The sequence below is a fragment of the Folsomia candida genome, unplaced genomic scaffold (assembly GCF_002217175.1).
Source record: "Folsomia candida strain VU population unplaced genomic scaffold, ASM221717v1 Fcan01_Sc007, whole genome shotgun sequence".
In the NCBI taxonomy this organism is placed as follows: domain Eukaryota; kingdom Metazoa; phylum Arthropoda; class Collembola; order Entomobryomorpha; family Isotomidae; genus Folsomia; species Folsomia candida.
The window spans coordinates 3656146-3680776 of record NW_019091199.1 but is presented as its reverse complement, the minus strand read 5'-3'; the positions used below and the strand labels follow the sequence as shown (position 1 = coordinate 3680776).

At 39.7% G+C, this 24631-nt stretch overlaps 7 protein-coding genes across 9 annotated transcripts; 5 read left to right on the top strand and 2 right to left on the bottom strand.

Annotated features, from left to right (window-relative positions):
* LOC118436192 lies at positions 1-2557 on the top strand. Its single transcript, XM_035853717.1, has 7 exons — positions 1-835; positions 923-986; positions 1052-1085; positions 1163-1647; positions 1749-1972; positions 2070-2273; positions 2387-2557. The coding sequence occupies exons 1-7, from the start codon at positions 660-662 to the stop codon at positions 2502-2504; spliced, it is 1305 nt and encodes a 434-aa protein (XP_035709610.1). The 5' UTR covers positions 1-659; the 3' UTR covers positions 2505-2557.
* Positions 2558-2877: 320 nt separating this feature from the next.
* On the top strand, positions 2878-7320 carry LOC110851731 (trithorax group protein osa). The gene is made up of 7 exons (XM_022099621.2): positions 2878-3433; positions 3555-3797; positions 3937-4296; positions 4437-4532; positions 4641-4988; positions 5072-5959; positions 6061-7320. Exons 1-7 carry the CDS (start codon positions 3205-3207, stop codon positions 6318-6320), a joined length of 2424 nt encoding a protein of 807 aa, XP_021955313.1. The 5' UTR covers positions 2878-3204; the 3' UTR covers positions 6321-7320.
* On the bottom strand, positions 7309-10757 carry LOC110851732 (double-strand break repair protein MRE11). Of its 2 annotated transcripts, XM_035853981.1 has the most exons (10): positions 10646-10757; positions 10508-10566; positions 10274-10432; positions 10034-10196; positions 9768-9943; positions 9412-9566; positions 8745-9298; positions 8215-8644; positions 7714-8103; positions 7309-7627 (listed from the first exon to the last, which is right to left on the bottom strand). In XM_035853981.1, exons 3-10 carry the CDS (start codon positions 10413-10415, stop codon positions 7553-7555), a joined length of 2085 nt encoding a protein of 694 aa, XP_035709874.1. In that variant the 5' UTR covers positions 10416-10432; positions 10508-10566; positions 10646-10757; the 3' UTR covers positions 7309-7552. The 2 variants fall into 2 exon arrangements, with proteins under 2 accessions (XP_035709874.1, XP_021955314.1); XM_022099622.2 differs by having other exon boundaries at positions 10508-10728.
* Positions 10758-10847: 90 nt separating this feature from the next.
* Positions 10848-16396, top strand: LOC110851730 (zinc finger CCCH domain-containing protein 13). The gene is made up of 12 exons (XM_022099620.2): positions 10848-11018; positions 11110-11500; positions 11575-11790; positions 11873-12137; positions 12269-12353; positions 12430-12507; positions 12569-12640; positions 12722-13009; positions 13098-13216; positions 13558-13908; positions 13979-15107; positions 15594-16396. The coding sequence occupies exons 2-12, from the start codon at positions 11115-11117 to the stop codon at positions 16088-16090; spliced, it is 3486 nt and encodes a 1161-aa protein (XP_021955312.1). The 5' UTR covers positions 10848-11018; positions 11110-11114; the 3' UTR covers positions 16091-16396.
* Positions 16397-16401: 5 nt separating this feature from the next.
* Positions 16402-18958, bottom strand: LOC110851737 (60S ribosomal protein L28). 2 transcript variants are annotated; one of them, XM_022099628.2, is made up of 4 exons: positions 18821-18958; positions 16997-17093; positions 16687-16932; positions 16402-16572 (listed from the first exon to the last, which is right to left on the bottom strand). In XM_022099628.2, the coding sequence occupies exons 2-4, from the start codon at positions 17084-17086 to the stop codon at positions 16498-16500; spliced, it is 411 nt and encodes a 136-aa protein (XP_021955320.1). In that variant the 5' UTR covers positions 17087-17093; positions 18821-18958; the 3' UTR covers positions 16402-16497. The 2 variants fall into 2 exon arrangements, with proteins under 2 accessions (XP_021955320.1, XP_035709876.1); XM_035853983.1 differs by lacking the exons at positions 16402-16572; positions 16687-16932; positions 18821-18958 and adding exons at positions 17334-18235; positions 18334-18634 and having other exon boundaries at positions 16993-17093.
* LOC110851734 (deoxyhypusine synthase) lies at positions 18820-20577 on the top strand. The gene is made up of 6 exons (XM_022099626.2): positions 18820-18955; positions 19041-19256; positions 19358-19778; positions 19856-20112; positions 20184-20262; positions 20370-20577. The coding sequence occupies exons 2-6, from the start codon at positions 19059-19061 to the stop codon at positions 20486-20488; spliced, it is 1074 nt and encodes a 357-aa protein (XP_021955318.1). The 5' UTR covers positions 18820-18955; positions 19041-19058; the 3' UTR covers positions 20489-20577.
* A 137-nt stretch (positions 20578-20714) lies between these two features.
* LOC110851733 (cyclin-dependent kinase 9) lies at positions 20715-24631 on the top strand. The gene is made up of 9 exons (XM_022099623.2): positions 20715-20861; positions 22222-22288; positions 22378-22643; positions 22734-23073; positions 23155-23270; positions 23353-23371; positions 23445-23537; positions 23854-24012; positions 24084-24631. The coding sequence occupies exons 3-9, from the start codon at positions 22537-22539 to the stop codon at positions 24384-24386; spliced, it is 1137 nt and encodes a 378-aa protein (XP_021955315.1). The 5' UTR covers positions 20715-20861; positions 22222-22288; positions 22378-22536; the 3' UTR covers positions 24387-24631.

The window sequence follows — 24631 nt, the reverse complement described above, 5'->3', positions numbered from 1 at the left end:
GACAGACAGACAGACAGACAGACAGACGGACATGACAATTACATAAGCCCTGGTTCGGGCTAAAAATTAATTCGAGAATCGAGAGCACGAAATGTCATTGACAATTTTTGTGCGGTTTGTTTCTGGGCGACAGTTTGTGCGACGCACACTGGTTCCAAATGGTACCAGGGTTTTCGAAAATTGAAGTTTTTTAGGCGTCGAAGCAATTGTCGCAACCTTGTAATTATTACTAAAGTTGTCAAGCATTGATTGACAAGCAACCTTGACTGAAGTCATGTGGTACGAAAAAGTGTAAATACTGTGCTCGAATACCGTGCTCGAAACAAGGGGAAATGACCTTGGGTCATTTTAATGAATAAAGGTTTCACTGAGGTGCGAATGGAACGAGTCCAATTTTGGCTAATCAATCAGTTTAATTTTTATTAAACACAAACACAATTGGTGACTTCTGCACAATACAAATGCGAACACTTTCTCCCATTCTTTATATAGATATCTACAAGTATGTCTTTATCTATGTCATCATCATTTCTTGTATTGTGTAATTTACATTATTGTGTAACTGTTGTAACAAATTAACGCAAATTCATCATACTTATTTCGTCATTTGTATGCCCAACAAATTGCGGAGCATGAAAATCATCATAAACTCTTAGAGCATGTGGAAATTTATTAACGCGATTCTCTTCTTTTTGGTGGGTGTGGTTTTAAGTGACACTGAATTTTGCGTGAAAACTAATTACGAGCCAATCTTCTGGCTCAACGCTTCCCACTGTCCATTTGGAGTCTTATTTCCAGAACCTGTCTTTGTGGACTGTTTCTCCACGACGGAGACGTCAGTACAACTATAATATTACCCCAGAATTACCATTACTTAATTACTTACCACTCAGAGTCAATTTTCCGATTTTATTTCTTATAGGGGCGAGATCTTAGCTGATGTGTGCTCAAGTACACCCGTCGACGGGAGTTCTACCCCGATCAAAGTAAGACATTGCTAACTTTATCGGTTTTTCGATTTCTATTTAAAACACTTTTTCTGAATTTGCAGTTTCAATACATCCCTGAATTCAATGGAGGACCCAGTAAGTGAAATTCTTATAATGTACCCGCAATACGTTTAAGTAAGTACTTGTTGGAATCACCTAATTCCGTATTAAAGTTGAGGACAAGACGTGCAACACCCTTGAAGCTTGCGGTTCGAAAGGACTGCATCCTGCAAACTGGACGTCGGCGATAAGGCCACCAGCTCCTCCCTTCGTGGAGCTGGAATGGCCAGAGGGGGCGGAGACGGGAGGGAACTATACGGCGGATGCCACCGTCTTTAATCAAACCGAACGGCTATTCAGACACCTTCTTGGTTTCGTGGATGCGGACGAAGGCCCCGCGTCCCTCCGCCTCGTTACACTCCTCAAAAAAAGCTTCCAAATCATGACAAAGTTTTGTGGCGAGAAGAAATTTGTTCCTCCTGAGTTTGGCCAGGATGTGGAACAGGGCTTTCTCTTTCTTCTGGCCGAATCTATATGGTCAAAACTAGTGGACATTCCCCTGGAGGACTTTCGTAGAGTCGACACTGCGCTCAATCACTGCTTGAACCAGAAAAAACCCTTCAGGTTCCTGGGATCCAGTTGTAAGCGTTTTCCAATGGTACCTACATAAAAACAATCACGATTTACTAATTAATACGAGGCAAGTTGAGAATGTTACAAACACCATTTATTTTTTTATTTATCCGATGTTGTTTTTAGATTAACGCAATCAACTACACTCGCACTGGAGAGTTGATCCCTTATAAATTCGACGAGTTTTCCTGGACACCGGACAAGTACGACATTGCCGCGGACGTGTCCTGGACGGCGATGGACTTTGTTCACGGCTTGTGTTATGGTACATTTAAAGAACATGTCAACAGCCATCACCTGTACCAACAAGCCATGGAACGCCTCTTTCTTCCAGAAATCATTTACCGATGGTTGGCGAAATTTACTTTCTCTGCGTTACTCATGCATACACATCTGCATAATATGCATATGTACTGGTTTTAAACGACAAAAACTTGTATGCTCTAGGGACAAACCCATACGCCTGGCTCGACAAACCGTGTGGGATAATTTTTTCTCTGCCAACGTACGAAGTGCCATTAGAAATTTAGAACATTGTGTTCAAGCTGCTTATTATGACGCTCCATTCCTCCATCGACTGGAGAGAATGCTGCTCAAATTTACAGGAGGGTCCTCCAACGCCACCGACTCTACCAGGAAACGCAGAAGAAGGTGACATAGCACACAATATATATCTTATCTATTGCATATGTATACAGACCATAACTGATATGCGAACATGAACACAAGTAATATCATGCATGTCAACACTATACATCTTTTAGACGAGGGACCTCCATCCTTCCGAAATACGAGCAAGTGCAATTCTACTGCTTTAATGACGCCACAGAACGAGACGAAACATTGGAGCAAGTGAAAACCAGCTCCTGCAACTCTGCATAATAAATAAATTCTTATAAATATAAATGATGAGTAAAGTTGAGCATTTCATAAAATCTTAGGTGTTTCTATAAATAATGCCCTTGCTTAAAATCGTGTGGGGAATCCCCACTGGGGATGATGATGCGTTATTCTAATTATTTCTAATTTCATTATTTCATATGCATCAAAATGCTGACCCCAGGAGGTGCGTACGATATGGGGCCCTAGATATACAAGCAAGACTTGTATATCTATGGATGGGGCATGTCGCCATCGGCCATCACCACAAGTTCATAGCGTCGCAGGGAACACTAATTGTTTGGCACTGCCATATCGATAAAAACTCCTCGAACGCGTTTTCCATGGAAGAGGCGGAAGAGGCGGCAGGTGGCGGGTGATTTGCACCATATTTTGGTATCGGTGTGTTTTGAAGAGCTGATGATCACATTTTTATGATCACAGTTCTTGAAAAATAAATAAAACAAAACAACCATTTGATTTCCGGGTTGAGACTTGTTCCTCATGATGGGCATTCTCGTCTCCCCCTCTTCTGACTCCGTGATGGCAAGAACAAGCCGCCCTGTGTGACATGCGAAGAAAAGACAACGCAAATTATCGAAACTTGTTCTTCGAATTGGTTTGAACGTGTCGACATTTAATTCAAAGTGCTGCTACAATATAGTTGACATTGTTAGTCTGTGAATAAGCTAAAAATAAAAATATGGCCGACCAGCGCCGCGATAAGAGCAGAATGTTGAAGCCAGGCGCATCGTCCACGAGGGAAAGCTTCAAGGAAGAAATTGGTGGAATAGATCAAAATCTGCTGGAAAAGAGGCTGGAAAGTCTTCGGGACACGCAGGAATCAGTACAAGGGCTTTCTCTTTGGTGTCAGGCCAATAAACGCCATTCCTCAGCGATTATCGAGACCTGGCTCAAAATCCTCAAAAAAAGTATGAATCAGTAGAACTATAACCCGAAGTTCGGGTTCCAAACGCAAAAAAACTACAAACGAAATGAATTTATTGTTCTCACTTGTGCAGTACAATTGTTTGTTTTTTGGGTAATTTGTAGGTCCTGTCGAGAAGCGACTAACCCTTTTCTACCTGGCCAATGACGTTGTTCAGCACGCCAAGAGAAAGAGTGACGCCATGGTTGTGAATCAGTGGGCTTTTGCAGTGCAGAAGGCCACCCCACAAGTGCGAATACCTTCCTCCGTCTCGACAGCAATAGCAAGAATATTTAAAATTTGGGAAGAAAGAAGCGTTTACTCCAAAGAGACAATTGCCGACTTGCAATTGTTATTGAGGCGAGGAGGTACTATAAAACTAAAATAACATATAAATACGCCAACGTCTCAGGCGTATATATATTAATTATTTATAATAATTTCGAATGTCCTGGTTTACTGGGAGAAATTATTCAATACTGTTGGATTGTGTTCTATTTTGTGTAGATAATGTTCCTGCCAAAGAGAGGGTTGGTGAGAAAAAGAAGCCTGAAACTTATACAGCATCTGCGGATAAAGTCGCGGCCTTTCAAACGTCGACGTTGATCTCGAAAGTTAAACTTGCCTACAGATTGAAATCTCATTTGGGTGTCACATTTCGAGCGAAACCTTTTGTGCACATGGACTTGGAGAATTTGAAAGGGTCCATCAAAGATAGGTCACACGGCATGGAAGTCATACAAGAAATTGGCCAACTGGTGGAGCAATTGAAAACGTCAGAGTCAAAGTTATCGATAGAGGTAGAAGAACGACGAAAAATTGTGGAAACGGCCGAAATAGCTATTGTTCATTTTGAAATCGTTCGTGGTGAGAATTTTTTTTAATGTGCAGACACTACAGTGATATGATAACAGTAATGTCGAAAAATGTATTAGATAGTCTCGAATAAAAAAACACAAACAAACAATGTACATGTTTAAAATGCAATATTTTTTTCTTGTTTGCAGGTGAAGCGAAAATCGTTAATTCTGCATATAAAAACTTTACTGAACGAGTTGAATCTACAAAGGATAAAGTAATTGAAAAGTTTAAATCGTTTGAAGGTAATACTTCATCACAAACTTTAATTTTGAATGTGATGTTCTTGTGTTTTGACAATGAAATATACTTACGAAACCTAAACCATGGATCTCTTATTGTGGTTTTGTTAGAAATGGAGATAGATTCGAGTCCAGTTCCGTCACCCCCACCCGAGGCACCTAGCCCACCTCCTGATGACGACGATTTTGGAATTAATCAACTTCAATCCACATCATCGTCAACCCACATTCGAGCCGACATCGTGGATGCACTCAAGTCAACAATGCCGGTACAGCAAAATAATTCGGGAGGAATGTACCAAACGGTGAATTCAAATGCCCAGCAACAACAATCATCAACCAATAGTTTGCCTGCTTATGATCAAGCAATCCCCACTATGGCTATGCAACAGCAGTTTCAACAAAATTGGGGCACTTCTCCAGGAAATTTCGCTGCAATAATACAACAATTGATTCCAGGTATGCTTACTTATAAGAAGATTATAGTGCTTTTCACTCCAGATTAATTGCGATTGATGATGCGAGTGATTTGTTATCCACAGGTGCAAACAATTACCTCGCTATGCAACAACAGCAACCACCCCTTACAAATGCATATGGTACTCAGGGGTACGAGGCTCCATATCAACATCATCATCACGCATCACCACCCACTCACCTGCCTCCAGATGTGAGCTCAATACCCCTCCCACCCAGTGGACCCGACATTCCTCCACCCCCGCAGAATCAAACTATGAATTCCAACCATCATCACATGTCCGTGCAAAATAATAGTATCAACTCACCCGTGGGGTCAAACCCGTACTTGACGTCGTATAATAATTCATCGTATGACTCCTCCTCCTCCACGCCAGCAGTGGATGAATACGTCCCTCTCCCATACTACAAACCTCAACAACAACTGCAAGAGCAGAACTTGAACTCGAGTATGAATTATAGTTCTGAATTCGATTCCTACAATATCACCTCTGCCAATGCGCTTTCAACAACCCCGACTCGTCAAGGGCCATCAAGGTATCATCCCTACCAGCACACCAGTGATAGTAAAAGTCATAACAACAGCGGCGGTAGCCAACATGGCAATTCTCATCTAGTTTCCCCTGCATACTCTAATCATTCAGGAGTGGGACCCGGAAGTATGAACGAATCTTCGACTTCGAGATTTTATGGTAGTGGTTGTGGTAGTAGCGATGGCGGAAACTCGACAATATCCCCACCCACGGGGCGCAACGATAACTCCTCCTTTGACCCCATGGAAATGTTTACCTCTGCGTTAAGCAAAAACAAGAACAATATCACACAGGGAAGCTCTCAACCCCCACCATCAGGGGACATGAACATGAGTGCCAACTCTGCATTTAATCCAGCAGATTCTTTCTACTCGAGTGGAAACATTTTTGATACATCGTTTAACGAATCAAATACCTCAAGTGAGTGCCCAACGAAAAACTAATATTGACTGAGCTATTTGAGTGTTTAGTTTTACGTATTGCGATCTGAAATAAACTCACATGCATTTTTGTGTATTTAGACCTGAATGGAGGTGAGGATGTGGTCCCATACTCTCCCAGAAAGCCAGGAACTGGCAACTTTTTCACTCCTCATCGTGGAGCAGCCCAACATGGAGTTCTGGGAGGGAATAATTTCTCCAGTAATAATCGACCCCCACGAGGACACAGGGGAGGAATGATAGGTGGCCTTCAAATGAGCAGAGGATTTTCGGGAGGGTTCAGAGGTAGAGGAACTCCGAGAGGACCTCCAAGAGGCGGACGAGGACGGTTTCAAGTTTAACTATTGAGTAAAAGTGTAATTCAATTTTCGGAAGTTACACCACAACTCCAGTCCATAAACTGAACGAATCCAAAATGCAGAGTTTGCTGGTCAACCATTCATGTTGTTCAAAATCTTCTGAACGTCGATGCAGTCTTTGTTCTTGTTTAAAAGGACATACATACGCCCTGTTCCTGTGCTAGAACCTTGCAGCCTGATGTCATCGTTTCAGTTTCTTAAGAAGATCAACTTACAAAAATATTAACATCTGACGAATATATTGCTTCTTTCAAGTTCTTTCACTCATCATTTACATACATTTAAATAGTATTGAATCAAATTTGAATCTTTTCAAAATCAAGTTCTCGACCGGACATGTCTATTGATTTGATTTAGGATCCCGAATGTGGGTGCACACAATTTCCTCTCATCAATATGACCTTTGACTTGCATCCTTTCTTCCTTTCTCTGTACAACAACTATTCTGTTACCGTCCTAACCAAAAATTGTTAGTTTTGAAAGTTTTAAGACTTGAAAATCTTTTGGTAGTAAAGATAATACTAATAGATAAAACAACGACATTAGTTAGAAAGTACAGTGATACTTAACTGACGTCGTTGTTTTCGTCAAATTCAAAAAAGTTGTATTAAGAGTAAAGTAATTACTAATACAGATTATTATAAATAATTATAAACTTGTGTACAAATGTCCTTCAATAGTCAAGTGATTCAAGTATTGTTTTGTTTACATTTAAATTATAAAAGTTGTATAACATCAATTTATTAACTTTGAAGACCAACCAATTTTGGATTTTGCATGACATAGTTCACTATATACGACTGGTAGACACTGACTGTATGCATACCTACATAATAATATAAATACTACAGGTAGTTAGTAACACACCGTGCGTCCTAATATGTAATAATTAATTATGTATAATGATGAATTCTGCGTAATTTTCTAGCTAAGGCAGTGTTGAATCATGGAAAAAAATAAACCTCAAGCATTTCCAAACGTATTTTTTTAATACAAAAAAAACAATTATTTGAATGGATTCATGCTACACGACATTTTATTTACAATAATACTGAAATTAGCATACCCATGTTTTGTTCGAAAAAAAGTATTCATAAACTGTAGGTGTATAAAAGGGGAAACGATTGGGTTCTAAGCATAAGAAAGCGAGTTCCGAAACAAGTAACAGAAAACTGGTTGTTTAAAAGAAAAGTATATGTTCTAAATAAATGGGATTAATCGCTATCCGAGACATCAAAGACCATGCCACCTTTCCTTGGCGACTTTCGAATGTGGACGTTGAGAGTGGTCTGAAAAAAAATAAATAAGAAGATTTTTTGCATCATATTTGAACCAAGAAGAATTGGAATTTGCTACCTATTAAGTTAGGATATACCTGAACCATTCTACCGGCTGGAGAAACGGCATCCGCTTTTTTACCACCTCGTCCTCGCCCTCGGGATGATGTAGGACCACCCCTGCTGCGAGATCCTCGACCGCCCCTGACTGCGCCGGGAGAATCACTGTCATCGTTAGAAATGTTCTTGCCCCTTCCCCGGCCTCCTCGCCCTCTACTGCTTGAAGCACCATTTGCTCGACTCTTGGAAGCCGTCTTACCCCGAGGTGCGGGTCTAACAATGGATCGCTGGTCATCATCATCATCCTCATCATCAAAATCCTCGATAAATGGTTCCTCGTCTTCCTCATCATCTTCAATCTCGCCCCCACTATCGTCATCTCTGCGATTAGATTTTTTTGTGGGACGACTTCGCAGGAGATTGAAAGCCTATAAAATTATCATGCATGCATTAATTTATTATAGTTCGATTCGTGCTTGTATTGAATCTAGAGTAGCAGCAGAAGAAAAAAATATGTAATAACCGCTAAAATTACTCACATCCTGTCCATCTTCCTCAGGTTTAGACAATCGCTCTTTTCTGAAATTTTCAAGTTGTTCTTCAAAATCCTCATCTGTGACCTCCTTCCTAATCAATGATCTGCAAACTGCCTCCAGTTGCTGATCTACTACCAGACTGATTGCTTCCTTGTCATCCTTCTCCACGCTGGCTTTGACCGCTTCAGACAGGCCTCGTTCTGACAGTATTTCTAATATGTTTTCCGAATCTCCATTCTCTCTGGCATTTTTAAAAAAAGTTTCCACGATAGCTTCGACATGAGAATCCAAATCGGGACCCTTGTCACGTTGTCGAAACTCATTTTCCATATCACCAAAATCCATCTGAGTTGTTCCGGTTCGAGTACTGGGAGCCTTTTTGAACATGACAATGTCCTCGTTGACTATTCTTCCTGTGAATTTTTGTGCAAACCTGGAGAACCCAAAAAATGTAAATCACACACAAATCATTAATCAGTGAAATACTGAACTAGCAGAATAACAGCACAATCATATGATTTGAAATAAATTACCTAACTTGCTGAAAAGTTTCTGGATTATTTTCATGAAAAATGCGAACTCTAACTAATGGTTCCGTAGGCTGAAGAGGGTTTCCTGTGTGAAGTTCAGCCGCGTCTTCAATCAACTTTTCCACTTCAGATTCAATATAAGCTTCAACTGCTTGAGCGAGCTCCTTGTCCTTCCCAATTACTAGTGTAGGAAGGATGTCACGTAAATCGAAATCCGCCAACATCATGGGCCGAACAGTTTCCAGTTTCCTCTTCTGTAGTTTAAATCGGCGTTTATTCAAGCTCAGAATTCCTACATGCTTTTCTCTGGCTTCTCCGGGGCAGAGGGATGTGGCGACAGGACTGCCGGGCTGAATAATATACGTGTTACCTTCCCCAGTCGTTGGCTCTGGATCAATTCGACATTCGTGTTCATGACCCCAGATGGCGAGGTCGAAAAAGTAGGGAATGAAACTTTCTGGAATATAATTCTTAGGACCGTGTGCTGCTCGGTTTTGATGGAGCACAAAGATGTTAAACCATTCATTGTTGGTTTCCTTCGGTCTGATAAATTTCACCTGCAATTAATTTATATAACGGATAAAATATATTTTACCGTCTTCTATTCTGGGGAACAAAATAAATACAGAATTGCAATTCGATGAGTTCGATAAAGAGAGAGACGAATTACATGATTGTCCCGAATGAGCCGATAGAGTCGCTCATCTTTCAGGTTCCCAAGACCAAAAAGTGCCAGCTTTGTATTGCCCTTGATAAAAGGGACAGCCTTCACGTTGATCTCGTTTAAGTCATCCCACTGGCCAAAGTGGTTCAATAACTTTGCGGCTGCAATTGCAAAATTGTTATTTAAAGTGTTTAACTAACCAATATTGCCAATATATCAAATATCGTCGTCTAATATGCATTCTGACGCAATGAGTATAACCCAACAACCAGTCAAGCCCGACATGATGGTTCCATAATCAGCTTTGACTAATCCCAAAACTTGACTTGACTAAGAAGTTCTTTATGAATGATTTTACTTACCCACCAAGTGATCCACAGCACTGGTTTTCTTTGTACCAACTGGGTCATCATGGTTCCCATGAATTGTGAAAACTGGCATTGCAATATTGATGTCAGGATTCATAAAATTTACTTCTGGTTCATCCTGATTGGGAAAATCAACGCTGGGATCCCCCAAATACTCAAACTCAACGGGTCTATAATTAGACGAAGCAAATAGGTATTATATTTAGCTCATACAGTAAAGTCAATTGTTACTCGAGTTGTATCCTTTTGTACAAACTCACTTATTCCCCAAACAATATTTCCGCAAGATTTCGATTGCCCGTTGCAAGGTGGCTGGTTTTGGTTTATTCTCGTGGAAGAGATCTCCACCCAGCAGTACAAAGTCCACATTTTCATCTCTACCAACTTGAAGAATCTCTTCGAACGTCACAAAGCTGTCATTCTCTAAAAATAAAATATTTCGAAAACCACTGGAATTATGACGAATCAAGAAAAATCTTTTCCTTATAATATTGTCAAACCTCTTGCTGGATTATTGTCGCAAAATCCGAGATGAATATCAGATGCGATCAGGATTTTAAATGAATCCTCTTCCCGAAGGTCACCTGTCGATGTGAAGCAGGTATCACTTGGACAACCACTTAAATACAAGCTATCCTCCATTGTTCTTATCTATATGGCTGGAAGAACACAAACGAAGGAATATAAATATGACAATCGGGTTTTATTAGCACAATAAAACAAATAAATGTCACCTTCTCGTTCTCGCTCGGTATACCTACTTCCTAGTTTGTAGTTCTACTGACTGTATGCACTATGGATCAGGGTAGAAAATGGGTTAAAACAGTTTGACACCGACGATCTGATGGCACTTTACTTAAAAGTAAAATTACTTGAATCTGAATGAGATAAGCACAAGGCAAGGCAAGGCAAGGCAACCAGCTCTAGAATCAAATCAAGCAAGACCGACCGAGCTTGAGAACAACGTTGATGGTTTTTCGCTCCGTTCCTTTCAAAAATTTTGGGCAACTTGGCTCACTGCCGTCCAACCGGGAATAGATTTCCAGTTTAGTTCAGCAAGCAAACACAAAACATGATCGCAAAATCAACCAGCCAAAATAAAATTAAATGCTGATCATACAATTTTAATAATTTTGCACAGTTGGAAATACTTTGTTTGATCCGTCAGTTTAGGGTTTCTGGGCGGAAATGACTGGTTAATTCATATACGTCGAATCAACGACAGAGGAGCTAGTAGGAAGTTTAGTAAGTGTGCACTAGTATGCAGATAGAGTATAAAAAATTAACCACCCACTATTACAATTAAGCTAAGTTTACTAATTTTTCAAACTCAAAGATTAAATGAGCCGGTACCAGGACAGAGGGGGAGGTGACCACAGCGGAGGTTACCGTCACCCACTACGAGTTCCTGACCGCTATGTGGCACGAGGTCGAGATGTTGGTAATCGTGACTATGGCCGTGATCGTGACGTAGGACGACCCTTCCAACGAGAAATGATGAACCCATATCAACGAAGTCGTGGGGGGCGTGGATATGAAGAGCCGATTTATCAGCATCCTCCCATTGGAAATTATCCACCACAGACGACGACGGCATATTTCAATGAATGCGTTCGACCACCTGGGCTGATCAAAAAGTATCCAAATTATGAACCGTTTCACCCCCCGCCTTCGGAGAATTTCCAATATCCAGAATTCATGAGACCACCCACAGTCAAACATAAACAGTGGGTTAATACATCATTGGACATGGAGTAACAACTATATTAATTTATTTAGTGTCATTTATTTATTGCAATAGGAGACAGAGTTCTAGAAGTCGAAGTCGAAGTTGTTCTCGTTCAAGAAGCCGCAGCAGGTCGAGACCACGTTCCAGATCGAGGAGTCGAGATCGAGAGCGGCATCATTACCAGAGAGATCGTGAATATCATATCAGAAGTTACAGTCCAAGGAGACGGCGTAAGAGCAGGAGTCCTGGTGAACGGAGGTCAAGATCCAGGGACGATTCCCATCACAGGTTAGGTGGAAATGTTATTTGAAATAACAATGACCGGCTAAATCTAATACTAATTTGATTTTTATCGTATTTATCTGTACAGAACGAGGTCTAGTCGATCCAGGTCGAAATCGAGGGAAACATCGGTTTCGCATTCTGATGGAGGTCGTAGTGACCATAAAATTGAGCCTTCGACACTTAAATATTGGGAACAAGCTGAGAACAATGGAGACGATAGCGAGGTAGATTTAGAGATTGATCTTCATCCCCTGGCTTATCATGTTCACTCCAGGAAACGACTCCTCACTGAAGCAGTGAGGTCACTTAAGGGAAAACGGTTGAAAGCTATGATCCCCCCTTTAATAAAGGTATATAAACATAAGCATTTGAGCAGGATCGGACAAACCGATCCACAAAACCATATCTAGGTACTTGTGTATGTTAATGTGGTGTAAAGAATCATTGACATGCGTTTATAAGTCTGTATTTAATTCTATAGGATATGAGTATAGAGCGACTTGAGGGAGAATGCTTGAAAATATTGGAAGACATAGATTCAGAAACTATTCTAAATATTTTGGAAGGTAGACTATCAATCTAAAGTAATATTGTGCATTTGCCTTTGAAGCGATAATTTATATTCCTCGTATTTAATTTTAGGTAAAATGGGTGCATCTTTGGAAAATTCTGATAATAAAGAAACGCCAGTAGAAAGTGCTTCTGTTGCCTCCAAGGAAGGTATTTGCACAAATTATTCATTCGTTTGTGAATCTTACTGTATAATGATTCTCCTTCTTAGTTGTCAAGAAGCATAAGAAAAAAAAGGCGACTGAAGCAACGAATAAGACCAAGAAAATCAAAAAGTCAGAAGGTAAAATTGTAATTACAAAATTACTCTGTCAACTAAATATGTGTTAAAAAGTTTGACCTCTACCGAAATATTAATTTTTAGAGCAAAAGGCAAAAGAGAGAAAGAAAAAGTTGGCCGAAGCACAGAAATCTAAGAAGAAGAAAAAGAAAGCGAAAGCTAAGAAGGAGAAAAGGAAGACATCAGAACAACAGTCGTCTGCAGCACCTACGAAAAGTCTGATGGAACTTTTGGAGTTAGAATATCGAGCTAAAGCTATTAAAGCCTTATTGAGAACACAGGGTGTAACGGGGCTGGACATTGATCTGGCAGTGGGAAATGATGTCAGTGAAGTTGTCAACGATCTCAAAGTCAATGGTCTCACAAGAGCAGGTTATACTTCTTGAAAGAAGAAATCAAATTATTTGACTAACCCCACGTCACAGTTTTTCATCCATTTTTTATTGTCTTCTTATTCTAGGACATCAGCCAGCTCTTGGTATCCAAAATACGACGACTGTTCCAGTGGCGTCTTGTCCTGCATTAGTCAGCGTCAAACCCAAGAGGTCTTCGCCTACAAAAGCGTTGGTGCTTAGGAAGGTAAATTGCATAATATACAAAACTACGTTTTTAAAATCTCCGTAACTCTCCATATCTCTTTGAGTTGGGTCACAATTTCTGGAGCCGATCTTGAAATCACTCTGGAGTCTGAGCGTCGGTATTGTGCACTGCACTTTTCCATCCAACAATTGCCACTCTTGACCAATTTGAGTGTCTGAGTCCTCTTCACATTTTTCATATTGTCTGTCTCCGGAAATTTTGACCCAAATAAAGAGATAGGGAAAGTTGGGAAAATTTTAAAAACGTAGGTTTGCTAACTGTATTCTGCGTAATACTCGTACGTAGTATATCTATCAAATATTAACAATCATTTATTTTAGAAAAAGAAAATGGCTGAGAATCTTGAGACCTCACTGCCCCCTGAAGTCATTTCTTCTAATCAATTGGGTAGGGCACCTTCTACAGACACTATCAGCGGAACGAGTTGTATTTCTTCCTCAGAAGAGAATGACGTTCAAGTCAAACATGGCAACTTATTGAGTCAAGTTGACGAAGCGTTAAACTCTGAAGTATCAATTTCAGACTCCAATTTATCTCCGTCCAACAACAACGCGAACAGTTTTGTTTTGGAGTCCTGCGCTACTGCAGCAAAGGTTAACCAGTTGGACGGGAACCAGTTGAGATTAAAACTGCTTCAGAAATACAAAATTAGAGCGAAAAGGGTCCAAAAGGTAAGCTCGTTTTATATGTCTGTTTGGTGTTTGTGTATCTATAACAAGCTTTGTGGATTATTGTATGCAGGCCAAAAAGAAGGAGACTGTGATGCCACCAGTGGTTAAAGAGCATGACGACGTTCTTGACCTACATGCAGACGACAAACTCATTTATGAAGGCGACGAGGATGATGAAGGAGATGAAGAAAAGGTTGAATCTGAACAGGAGCACGTCACAACTGACAATGACGGAGAAAAGTCAGAGCTAGAACACGAGGAAGAAAAAGACTTGATGTCTGATCAGGAAGAGCAGGACCCTGAAAAGGAGCGAGACTCTGAACAAGAAACGCTGGAAGCGTCGCGTCAAATCGAGAGCAGTCAAAATAATAGTGTTGCAAGTCCGGAAGAAGAGTCGGCACCAGAATTTGGCGACAATCAATCATCAACCGACAGATCTCCATCCGTTCAAGATTTCGAGGAGGGTGATGACGACGTGGAAGTTCTCGTTCACGGTCCGACCGATGTAACTGCTGACCATAATAATATCCAAGAAGATCAGACAACTGGAATTTCTACAAAAGAAGTAGATAATTTGGAAGGAGAGGTTCCTCTTCATGTCACTTTCGTCGTGGAAGGTCTCTCTGAAGCCGAAGAGGGTGAAGTGATATCTGCTGAGTCCGATATGGGAGAAAAGAGTGTTTGTGAGTATTCCGAGGACAGTAACCTTTTAGAAGCAGCTAGCTCCTCCCCCAGGCGCCGACTTTCAAAGCGATCTGAGCGTTTCACGTCAAAATCTAAATCCAAAAAATCACGTTCACCAACCAAAACCAAATCATTGTCCTCATCCCCATCAAAATCCAGGCGACAAAATCAGCGTGATGCAATCGAATCACGCGCAAAATCAACATCGCCGCTACCGTCCCCATCGCCCAAACAAAAGTCTGATAGATCCAGTCCTGTCCAGTTTATCACAAACTTTGATGCTTCTCCTAAATCCCTTGATGATTCTGATCAAGACTCTGAAAATAACTCCACTCCTGTTGCTCGCTCGATAATACGACCTAAACCAGGCCCTATGAAGATCAATATGCCCACTTCACTGCCCGTGATGCACGGCTGTCCAACTCAGGACGAAGTTTCCAACTTGTCCAGTAACTCCAAGTTGTCAAACATTTCGGATGACGATACAATTGGTGCTGATGTCGAAAATGTCGAAGGTATGCAGTCAGTAATTGACAAGTAGCGTAAACTGCTTATTGGGATCTTTTTGTCCGCCCGTCTGTCTGTAAGCGGGATATCTCTAGAACGAGTCAATATAATCAAACGCGTTATCGACATTATGTTTTCTAATTTTTAGTTGTCGGTCTATTTGGAAAATGAGGTCAATCGGACCACCCCCCCCCCCACAACGTGAGGGGGTGTGGTCAAAAATAAAATTTGTAATTTAAAGTTGAATATTTTTGACCTCATGACCTGGACGACGAGGTCAAAAGTGCATAATTGTCATATATGGAGTCATTGCAAATGAAATTTCAATCGTTCTGACGCCACTTTTTTTTAGATTCGTTTGCAAAGGTTTATTAATTATTTTAGTACAACGTTTCTCATTATTTCTTACCGTCATTTCCTTTCTTAATACTGCTTGTCTAATTTTTGTAATAATACTACTTCCACATTTAATATTCAATGAATTTAAATTGCAGGAAGCGATGATGCTTCGGAAAATGAGGAGGATGAGAAAACTCTAGGAAAAAGTGGTAAAGAATCTGTTGCTGGAGAAGTTGGTTCGAATTCTGAGGTAAGCATCAAGGGAAAAGAAAATGATGACGGAGATGAAGACGACCCACAGCCTATTACTTGGTATGAAAGATGGTTCCAGAGCAAATCCATGCAGAAAATGGTGAAGACCAACAACATTCAGAAGAAGTTAAAGAAAAAGCTAAAGAAGACACCACACAAGGCCAAGTCCCCTCCCCCACCACCCGACCTTTCCAAAGACGCTGGCCAACCAATCATTGGTAGTATTGAAGAGTATGAGCAACTTTTTGGGAAGAGGAAACCAGCGAGTAGTCAACTAGATCAGAGCGTCCAATCCCTGACTGAGCCGCAACAAAAACCAGAAGAAGATCCTGAGGAACAGGATGATGAAGACGACGATGTTTTGTGGGGTGACATTATCGGCGATGATGATGCTGGTTAGTCGGATTAGTCTGACTGACGATTACCGTACAACCCAGAATATTCAGTCTTCATACTGCATTCAAAATAATAACTGTGATGGGTGGCACAAATCTAGACATAAATGATACCAATCTTCCTAAATCCTTAAACTACCTTCCTAGTGTTTTTGCCCTAGCATTAATTATCGTAGGGTATTGTAGTTTTATTTTTTATATGAAAGTCGACGAATGGTATTTACATCTAAGTTTGACAATACAAGTTTTTTTTACAAGTGCTTCATTATTTAAAAGTCTGATGAAAATAAATATATGAAAGATTTGCAAGATTTGATTGTTTTTTTTTTAGATTGAAAAATCATTTCACTTTATTTCGCGAAACTTTAAAGGAATTACAACAAACGATGAATTCTTCATATTATCTGTTAATCTATTCCTTCTTGGCCTTGGACTTCTTCTTGGGCTGCTGCGACTTGAGAATGATACTTGCCCTGACCATGGCGGCCTGTGAAATATTAGAAACAAAAAACTATTGAGTAATTTGAAATCTATTTCGTCTTATTGGATTGCAAATATAATATTTATCCATCTTCTTATCAAATAAATATGCATATCCAACCTTGGTAAGATCCTTTCTATAATTGTTCTTGGTAAGAATATTCCTCAGCTTTTTCAGAGGTCTACGGAATCCAGGCTGCCTCATCTTGACTTCATTGTACAACTTGGCTGGTTTCCTTTGTCCCTTTACCTTCTTAAGAGAGACGACGAATCCCTTTTTATCTGCCGCTGGAGTTACTCCAACAGTTTTGCGCTGAACAATCCCGCTGTACCGGAACGAACTTTTGTTGGTAAGGTTGTTGGGTTCCTGAAAGCAATAGTGCATCAGCATGATAACTTACCAACACGATATGATCATGTTTTGGACTTACCGAACTGAATGGCTGCTTAACATTTCGGACCTTCCTCAAAAAGGCGTTGTTGTTGCGTACAATCAACCAGGACAATTCAGGCGTTGCCATTTTGAATCTGAGACATTATAAAAAAGCAAGAAAATAAGTTTTGCTTCATCAAGTACGTTGAGAAAGTATTTCATTTGAAGTTTGTGAATCTTTCAGAATAGCAAATATACTTTTCATAAACATCAACGATCTTGGTGGATATGTCTCATCATTAATGATTCAACGTTACAATTTAGTTTTTAACCCGAGTCAGGGCTTCTTATTTATATTCGGATTGGGTGGGGGTGGAGGTTGGCAAAAGACACACCTGTTTTAGCTCTCATCGTCAAGAAAATAAGGCAATTCTTGAAACTGTTTTACATCCGCATTCACAATACTCCTCATCGGTGATGGTACTAACTCGACGTCTTCTCCTGCACCACTATTCTTGACAATTTCAACCTCTTTGAAATCTTGTGCAATACAAAACAAGCTGTCTAAATTCTGCTGGCTACAAGCAATGTCCATTTTCTGGTTGACCTTTTTCAAATCTCTGATAAACCTCGCACTTTTGCAGTATTCTTCCCCTTGTTCTTGGCTCAATTTGACGAAACCCATGCACCAGAGATGTTGCAGTTTCTCAAAATAGATCCTCTTAAAATGCAAAAATCCAGCCCCTACTTTTAACCGTTTAACCAGGATTGAATTTCCTGTGGGAGTCACACTGTGGGAATCTGGTCGCAGAATGAACAAAAGTCCACCTGGTTTAAGAAGACTGTGTGCTCTCTTGCAACTTTCAACGCGCTGACCAGCATGAGGTAGGTATTCAAGGAAAAATGAAAAGACGACAATGTCAAAGTGATTGGGTGGCAAGGATAAAACATGATGGTCGTCGTCATGAATGTTTTTTCCTTGAATGGATATAGACAAAAAATCACAACGGTGGACGTGGTGTTCGTGTCCTGGTGCAGGGCACAAGTCTAGCGCAGTGATATCGTAACAGGAGTCAAACTTTTTGAAGGGATTGTAGCAAGAGCCAACGTCCAAAAGGCGTAATTTCCTACTAGGCGATGAGAAAAAGTGGGTGCACTTGTGGTGAACCCAGTCAAGTCTGCATTTTAACTGGGGGTGGGGTTGCAGTTCATTGTTTGTTAATTCCTGTCCCCCTAACAAAGTGTTTCTGGGCTCCCAAATCTTGGTCGCAAGTTGTGCCATTGCCTCTGCATACGTCTACCCAAATTCAGATATAATAACCATGATTATTAGACTAAATTCCTCTCCTCCTTATCGCAATAACTACACCAAGATTATCTACGTAATTAATATACCTTTAGAGTTGTTTCATCTAGGGTATGCTCTTTCCAAATGCACTTCCATTCTTCTTCGTCTCTTCCTTCAACTTCAACTTTTTTTCTACTCTTTCTCAGCTTCTCATGCACTGCAGAAATTTTGGCGACAAGTTCTTGCTGCTCTACCGTTGCGGAAAACATTATGCAAAATGAAGACTATTTATATGATGTAGAACAATGGGGGACAATAGAAAAACGAATGTTTCAGAAATGTGAAATATGTATGACCATGCTTCACTCGTTTAAATGCAGCTCTGCCTCTAGTGATGAACCGGCAGAACTAACGTCCATGCTTTTCTTCAGTCACCTCCACTTTATCTGCTTGACACCAGAAAAAGCGAATCAGAAGACAAACGAAGTGCCCCTTCTCAACTTTGACCTTCCTCTGTCCCCACACCCACGCCCAATTAGGGGACTGGCTTGGATTAGCCTGTTTTTGAAATAAGCAAACGTTAGGAAAACTTACCGAAACTTGGACGAGACGTGTCTTTCTAAGGAGCACTCTGCAACTGAACTGTTGGTGCAGTTTGGAGTTGGAGCGAGTTTGAAGACGAGAGGGCAGAGTTTAGTGAAATCTTGTCGTCATTGTTCAGTTGTGGAAGTAAGAGTTCATGATTTTTGGGATTTATGTAAATTTTGAATAAGTTGATGATCAACTTTGTATACTATACACTGTGATGATTCAGGTCGTTGTTGCTGCGAATATGGCAGAAAACAAAGTCCCGAAGACAACTGAAGACGCCGTTCTTGTCCACAGTTCCACACTGCCCGAATATAGTGTTGAAGTTCAAGGGTTCGACTGGTCACAAGGAATTGACTATGAAGCACTTTTAAATTCATACGCAACATCGGGATATCAGGCGACGAACTATGGTCACTCTGTCACCGAGCTGAACAAAATGGTACTGTGTTATTCAAATTCAATTATTTTTCAGTTCATAATATTCATAGCATTTCATAATTCACACTGGAAATTTTACTAATGTCGATTTGCAATGCGCAGATTGCTGCAAGAAATCAAATAATCGTTGGTGATGGAGATGAAGTTGGGGTTCAGGGGTGTACCATATTTCTCGGTTATACATCCAACTTGGTGTCATCCGGATTACGGGAGACACTTCGATTCCTTGTCCAGCACAAATTAGTGGATTGTATCGTGACGACGGCGGGTGGCGTGGAGGAAGATTTTATAAAATGCTTGGCCCCCACATTAGTTGGCGATTTTGGTCTCAAAGGGCAATATTTGAGGGAAAACGGAATAAACAGAATTGGAAATTTACTTGTTCCAAATAACAACTACTGCAAATTTGAAGATTGGGTAAATCCCATTCTCGATCAGTTAGTAGAAGAACAGAAGAAAAACAGTACCACTCCAGATGGTGAACGATTTGTGTGGACTCCGTCTAAAATTATTGCCAAATTGGGTAACTCATCTGATAATACACTCTCAAATATTCTCCACATCTCTGATAAAATTAACTGACCGAATTAAAATCCACAGGTGAAACTATAAATGACGAGCGATCAATCTACTACTGGGCATGGAAAAACCAGATCCCCGTCTTTAGTCCAGCCCTTACGGACGGATCATTAGGCGATATGATGTTTTTCCACTCTTATAAAAACCCTGGTCTCATCATGGACATTTTAGGAGATCTTAAAGCTCTCAACACGATGGCCATGCGGGCAAAGAGCAGTGGGATGATCATTTTGGGGGGTGGTATTGTTAAACACCACATCTGCAATGCAAATCTCATGGTATAAGTTTTTAACAGATAATGTCTAATTTCTTTTAACTGTACGCCTGTTCAAGTTTTGTCTGGATGTAGCGTAACGGGGCCGACTATGCCGTTTTTGTCAACACGGGACAAGAGTTTGACGGGAGTGACTCGGGGGCTCGACCTGACGGTAAGTTTGTTTTAACTAATCTTGCTTTTCATGTTTCTTATACAAGTTTAAAAGTAGTAGGAAAAAATTAAACTAATTATTAATTTAATAAAATTTCTAAATTTCAGAGGCCGTTTCGTGGGGAAAAATTAAAAAGGACGCTACCCCCGTCAAGTTGTATGCCGACGCCACACTCGTTTTCCCCCTGCTCGTGGCCCAGACGTTTGCCAAATCGATCCTCAAATAATTCTATTTAGTAATGAAGAAATAATAATAATTCAAATAATTAAGTGACATCTAACTCAAATAAAGTTTTAGAAAGATTCATCCATCACAGAGAATAATTCTCAAATCATAGATTTTTTAAGTGGAACTCAAATCACGCTGTACTCAAAAGTGCAACAGTGAGTCAGACTCTGACAACTTTCTCTCTGACGATTTGACGAACGTAAAGCTCAATCAATTTCGTTATAATAATATTTAGTGATTAAATATAATTCATATAACTATTTAAAATTAAACTTTAATGCATTGTTAACAGCAACGACGAATCCCAAATTCCCAAACTACAATAATACATCACGGAAATATTGCACGATTGCTTGACCTTAAGTATCTAGGTAACGCGTCTCCCTTAACGGTTGCGACAAATGGTCGAGTTACAAATAAAACATTCATTTTTAAATCGTTGGTTCAAAAACGGCGTTTGAGTCTCCAACTACTTTGACCCTTAATAACTTTTGAATGGGCAGACATAGAAACTTAATTATTTAGGATTAAATCATCGTAATTTTTAGCTTGATTTTTTAAGCTAAAAATCTCGAGGGTACTATTTCGAATAGTAAACTTAAAATCTCCAGTGTGCAGCCCGAGTCAGGGCTTATGTACTCGTCACGTCCGTCTGCCCGTCTTGCGATAACTGTTGTAAAACTAATCCGATTGAGTTGAAATTTTGCACGCATGTAGTATGGGTCAAATGAGGAGTTAAGTTCGAAGATAAGCGAAACAAGTGGTTGACCGGTGGGGGTCATATAAGTTTGTCGGGTATTATGTATAGAAATTGCAAAATCGTCGTAGAAAGGTGAAATTCGGTACAGAGGTTGATAATGGTTTCTACTGAAAAAATTTTTACAAAGTACAATTGTAAAAATTTTTATCTGGATGGACCCTACCGATATCTAAAACTCATCCAATAGAGCTGAAATTTTTGTGGGGATTGTTAATGGCTACTAATGGAAGAGTATGAATTCAAAGTATTTTCATCTGGGCAGACCCTATGGGATGATCCATACCAATTTTTCAAATTCGTCACATCGAGCAGAAATCTGATAGAAAAGTTGGTAATGGCTCCTAATGTAACAATATGAATTAAAATAGGAAAAAATTTCAGAGTTTATTAAGTTAGTGTTTTGTAATGGTTTATGCCAAAAATAAATTATATGCACATGTTCGTTACGAATCCTGCTCTTAGAATCAGTGAATAATGCAATCTTAAAAGGCCCCGCAAAGTTGCTTTCTTTTTAGCCTCAGTAAGTTCTTATCGAACCATATGTCCTTCCGGAACACGATAGACAAAATGGCTGAACAGACTAAAAAAATATGCACCCCACAAGTTTAAATGTATTTGGTACAATAAAATTTCATTGAAAATGTTTGGTTTGACCAATAACTGCAGTCTGACTCGGGGTACATAAAGGTTGGAGATTTCAAGTTTACTATTCGAAATAGTACCCTCGAGATTTTCAGCTTAAAAAATCAAGCTAAAAATTACGATGATTTCATCTTTCAGAATTAAGTCTCTATGTCTGCCCGTTCAAAAGTTATTAAAGGTCAAAGTAGTTGGTGTATTTGTAAGGGGCTTTTACACCAACTATTTTAAAAATAATTATTTTATTTGTAACTCGACCATTTGTCGCAACCGTTAAGGGTAACTAGGCACTAAAAGTCAAGCAATCGTGGAAATATTGCTGCTTGAAACAGCCTGTTTCTATCTGCAATCTGTTGAGTTTCTATCTAATTGGTTGGACAGTTGAGTTCGAAATACGAGGTACAGCAGCATTCAAGTTTGGTTTTATAATAAACCGACGCAGAAGTTAGATAGAATTGCGATTATTGGTGTAAAATTGTGTATTTCAGCTGGCTAAACTTATACAACGTCAAATTGCCAATGAAGATAGTTTTCGCCTATAAAATTTACTATAATTTTTGAAGTTGAAAGGCTTGGATAGTCCATTAACATCATCCATTTATTGTCCATCGTTTGAAGGGGAATCTTTTTGTGGCGAATCACGTGAAATGAATAAAGTAGATAAGGAAGTCTACATTGAAAATTTCGACTATCCAAACACTGATGATGTAGGAAAATATGAAAAACTCTCAAAAATTGGGCAAGGAACGTTTGGGTGAGTCTTTTTGCCTATCGCATATGTTTTATTACACACAATGTGCAATTAGTTCAATTTAATTATCGTGCATTATCTTGTGGATTACAGAGAAGTGTTTAAAGCAAGACACAAAAAGACGAGAAAATTAGTTGCATTAAAAAAAGTGTTGATGGACAATGAGAAGGAAGGGTTTCCGATAACAGCGTTAAGAGAAATCAAGATATTGCAGTTGTTGAAGCATGATAACGTTGTGAACTTGTTAGAAATATGCAGAACAAAAGCCAATCATCACAACAAGTATCGGAGTATGTTTTACTTGGTCTTTGACTTTTGTGATCACGATTTAGCCGGGTTGTTGTCAAATGTGAATGTTAAGTTTTCTCTTGGTGAAATAAAAAAAGTAATTCAACAATTGCTAAATGGATTATATTACATCCATACGAATAAGGTAAGCTTCCGTTAAAGAAAATACATTGTAAATGCGTCTAAATTCTTGTGATGACGACGAGAGCAATGCTTATTTCTTCAGATTTTGCATCGTGATATGAAAGCTGCCAACGTTCTTCTTACAAAACAAGGCGTTTTAAAATTAGCTGATTTTGGACTTGCACGAGCTTACAGCATACAAAAGAGTGAACCAAATAGGTAATTTAATCTTAATCATCATTTCAGCGCTTCTTTTTTATATTTTTCAAGTACTCACATCGATAATTTATTTTGTATTAAGGTATACCAACCGTGTTGTGGTAAGTTCATATGATAAAATCACCTAAGAATAATAATAATCGTTGTCACCTAATAATAACATTATCATTATAGACGCTGTGGTACAGACCGCCAGAGTTGCTCTTGGGGGAACGCAATTATGGTCCTGCTGTGGACATGTGGGGCGCTGGTTGCATAATGGCTGAGGTGGGATTGAACTCAGTATTTAATTCTCTTGTCGCACTAGCATTGTTCTACTACTCTGTTAGAACTTGTTTGTACTCCTTCCTTCTCAGTCTCTATCACGTTGGTATTGTTAATGTTTTCTTTGAATTCGCAAAAAATTACAAATATGAATTATTAACAAGTCGAATACGTGCTTTGCAAACCATGCTGACTGAATAACGGGCTTTTTTACTTTTCGACGTTTCGTTTTCGAATGCATATTTATTTCTCTCCACCCACTACTATTGTAAAAATTGGGTAAGCCATGCCGCAGTTGTTCATGGTGTAAGTATTCCAGATGTGGACACGGTCCCCCATAATGCAAGGATCCACCGAGCAGCAGCAGATTACTCTGATATCTCAGCTCTGTGGCTCCATTACACCAGAGATTTGGCCTGCGGTTGAGAGCCTTGAACTTTATGCGAAGTTAGAACTTCCTAAAGGTCAAAAGCGGAAGGTAAACTTTAGAAAAAATAGTCCACTTGATTTTCCTTTCGTTAAATTGCAATTTGACATAATTGCACATAGGTGAAGGAAAGGCTAAAATTTTACGTAAAAGATGGCTGTGCTTGTGATCTACTCGACAAATTGTTAACGTTGGATCCTTCGAAACGATTGGATGCGGACACTGCACTGAATCACGATTTTTTCTGGTCTGACCCTATGCCGTGCGACCTAAAGCCCATGCTACAAACTCATTCGCAGTCCATGTTCGAGTATCTCGCACCTCCGAGGAGGTCAGGAGGTCCACATCATGTCCGACCCCAGCCTCAACTGACGACACAAATGAAACCACCAGCAGACGTGGGATATCATGACCGTGTATTCTAATTTAGTACCTAGTTTTATATGTTGTCCTTATAGCAGATTAATCTGTTTTTCCTCGAAATCCCTAGCGCAGCTCGTCATGACTAATTATAAGCATCTTTTTGTAATAAGTTTTTAGTTCGTTTAATTGCAAGTAGACTAGTTAGTATAGTAGAATTCCAAAAATTATATTGTTATGCATGGATTCAAATACCATATCTCAATCTTATTAAACTATATAGTACTCTTTATTTGTTAAATAAATGAAT

Excerpts from the sequence above, each read along its gene's own strand:
- LOC110851737 (XM_035853983.1), bottom strand. The coding sequence starts at position 18,495 with ATGTTTTCCGCAACGGTAGAGCAGCAAGAACTTGTCGCCAAAATTTCT. Across the intron at positions 18,236-18,333 it reads TAGATGAAACAACTCTAAAG|ACGTATGCAGAGGCAATGGC; the intron begins GTATATTAATTA and ends GAATTTGGGTAG.
- LOC110851732 (XM_035853981.1), bottom strand. The coding sequence starts at position 10,415 with ATGGAGGATAGCTTGTATTTAAGTGGTTGTCCAAGTGATACCTGCTTC. Across the intron at positions 10,197-10,273 it reads CGACAATAATCCAGCAAGAG|AGAATGACAGCTTTGTGACG; the intron begins GTTTGACAATAT and ends TTTTATTTTTAG. Across the intron at positions 8,645-8,744 it reads GAAACTTTTCAGCAAGTTAG|GTTTGCACAAAAATTCACAG; the intron begins GTAATTTATTTC and ends TGGGTTCTCCAG.
- LOC110851731 (XM_022099621.2), top strand. The coding sequence starts at position 3,205 with ATGGCCGACCAGCGCCGCGATAAGAGCAGAATGTTGAAGCCAGGCGCA. Across the intron at positions 3,798-3,936 it reads ATTGTTATTGAGGCGAGGAG|ATAATGTTCCTGCCAAAGAG; the intron begins GTACTATAAAAC and ends TATTTTGTGTAG. Across the intron at positions 5,960-6,060 it reads TAACGAATCAAATACCTCAA|ACCTGAATGGAGGTGAGGAT; the intron begins GTGAGTGCCCAA and ends TTGTGTATTTAG.
- LOC110851730 (XM_022099620.2), top strand. The coding sequence starts at position 11,115 with ATGAGCCGGTACCAGGACAGAGGGGGAGGTGACCACAGCGGAGGTTAC. Across the intron at positions 11,791-11,872 it reads AGGGACGATTCCCATCACAG|AACGAGGTCTAGTCGATCCA; the intron begins GTTAGGTGGAAA and ends TTATCTGTACAG. Across the intron at positions 12,641-12,721 it reads GAAAATCAAAAAGTCAGAAG|AGCAAAAGGCAAAAGAGAGA; the intron begins GTAAAATTGTAA and ends ATTAATTTTTAG.
- LOC118436192 (XM_035853717.1), top strand. The coding sequence starts at position 660 with ATGTGGAAATTTATTAACGCGATTCTCTTCTTTTTGGTGGGTGTGGTT. Across the intron at positions 1,973-2,069 it reads CCAGAAATCATTTACCGATG|GGACAAACCCATACGCCTGG; the intron begins GTTGGCGAAATT and ends TGTATGCTCTAG. Across the intron at positions 2,274-2,386 it reads ACCAGGAAACGCAGAAGAAG|ACGAGGGACCTCCATCCTTC; the intron begins GTGACATAGCAC and ends TACATCTTTTAG.
- LOC110851734 (XM_022099626.2), top strand. The coding sequence starts at position 19,059 with ATGGCAGAAAACAAAGTCCCGAAGACAACTGAAGACGCCGTTCTTGTC. Across the intron at positions 19,257-19,357 it reads TCACCGAGCTGAACAAAATG|ATTGCTGCAAGAAATCAAAT; the intron begins GTACTGTGTTAT and ends TGCAATGCGCAG. Across the intron at positions 19,779-19,855 it reads TAAAATTATTGCCAAATTGG|GTGAAACTATAAATGACGAG; the intron begins GTAACTCATCTG and ends TAAAATCCACAG.
- LOC110851733 (XM_022099623.2), top strand. The coding sequence starts at position 22,537 with ATGAATAAAGTAGATAAGGAAGTCTACATTGAAAATTTCGACTATCCA. Across the intron at positions 22,644-22,733 it reads ATTGGGCAAGGAACGTTTGG|AGAAGTGTTTAAAGCAAGAC; the intron begins GTGAGTCTTTTT and ends TGTGGATTACAG. Across the intron at positions 24,013-24,083 it reads CTAAAGGTCAAAAGCGGAAG|GTGAAGGAAAGGCTAAAATT; the intron begins GTAAACTTTAGA and ends AATTGCACATAG.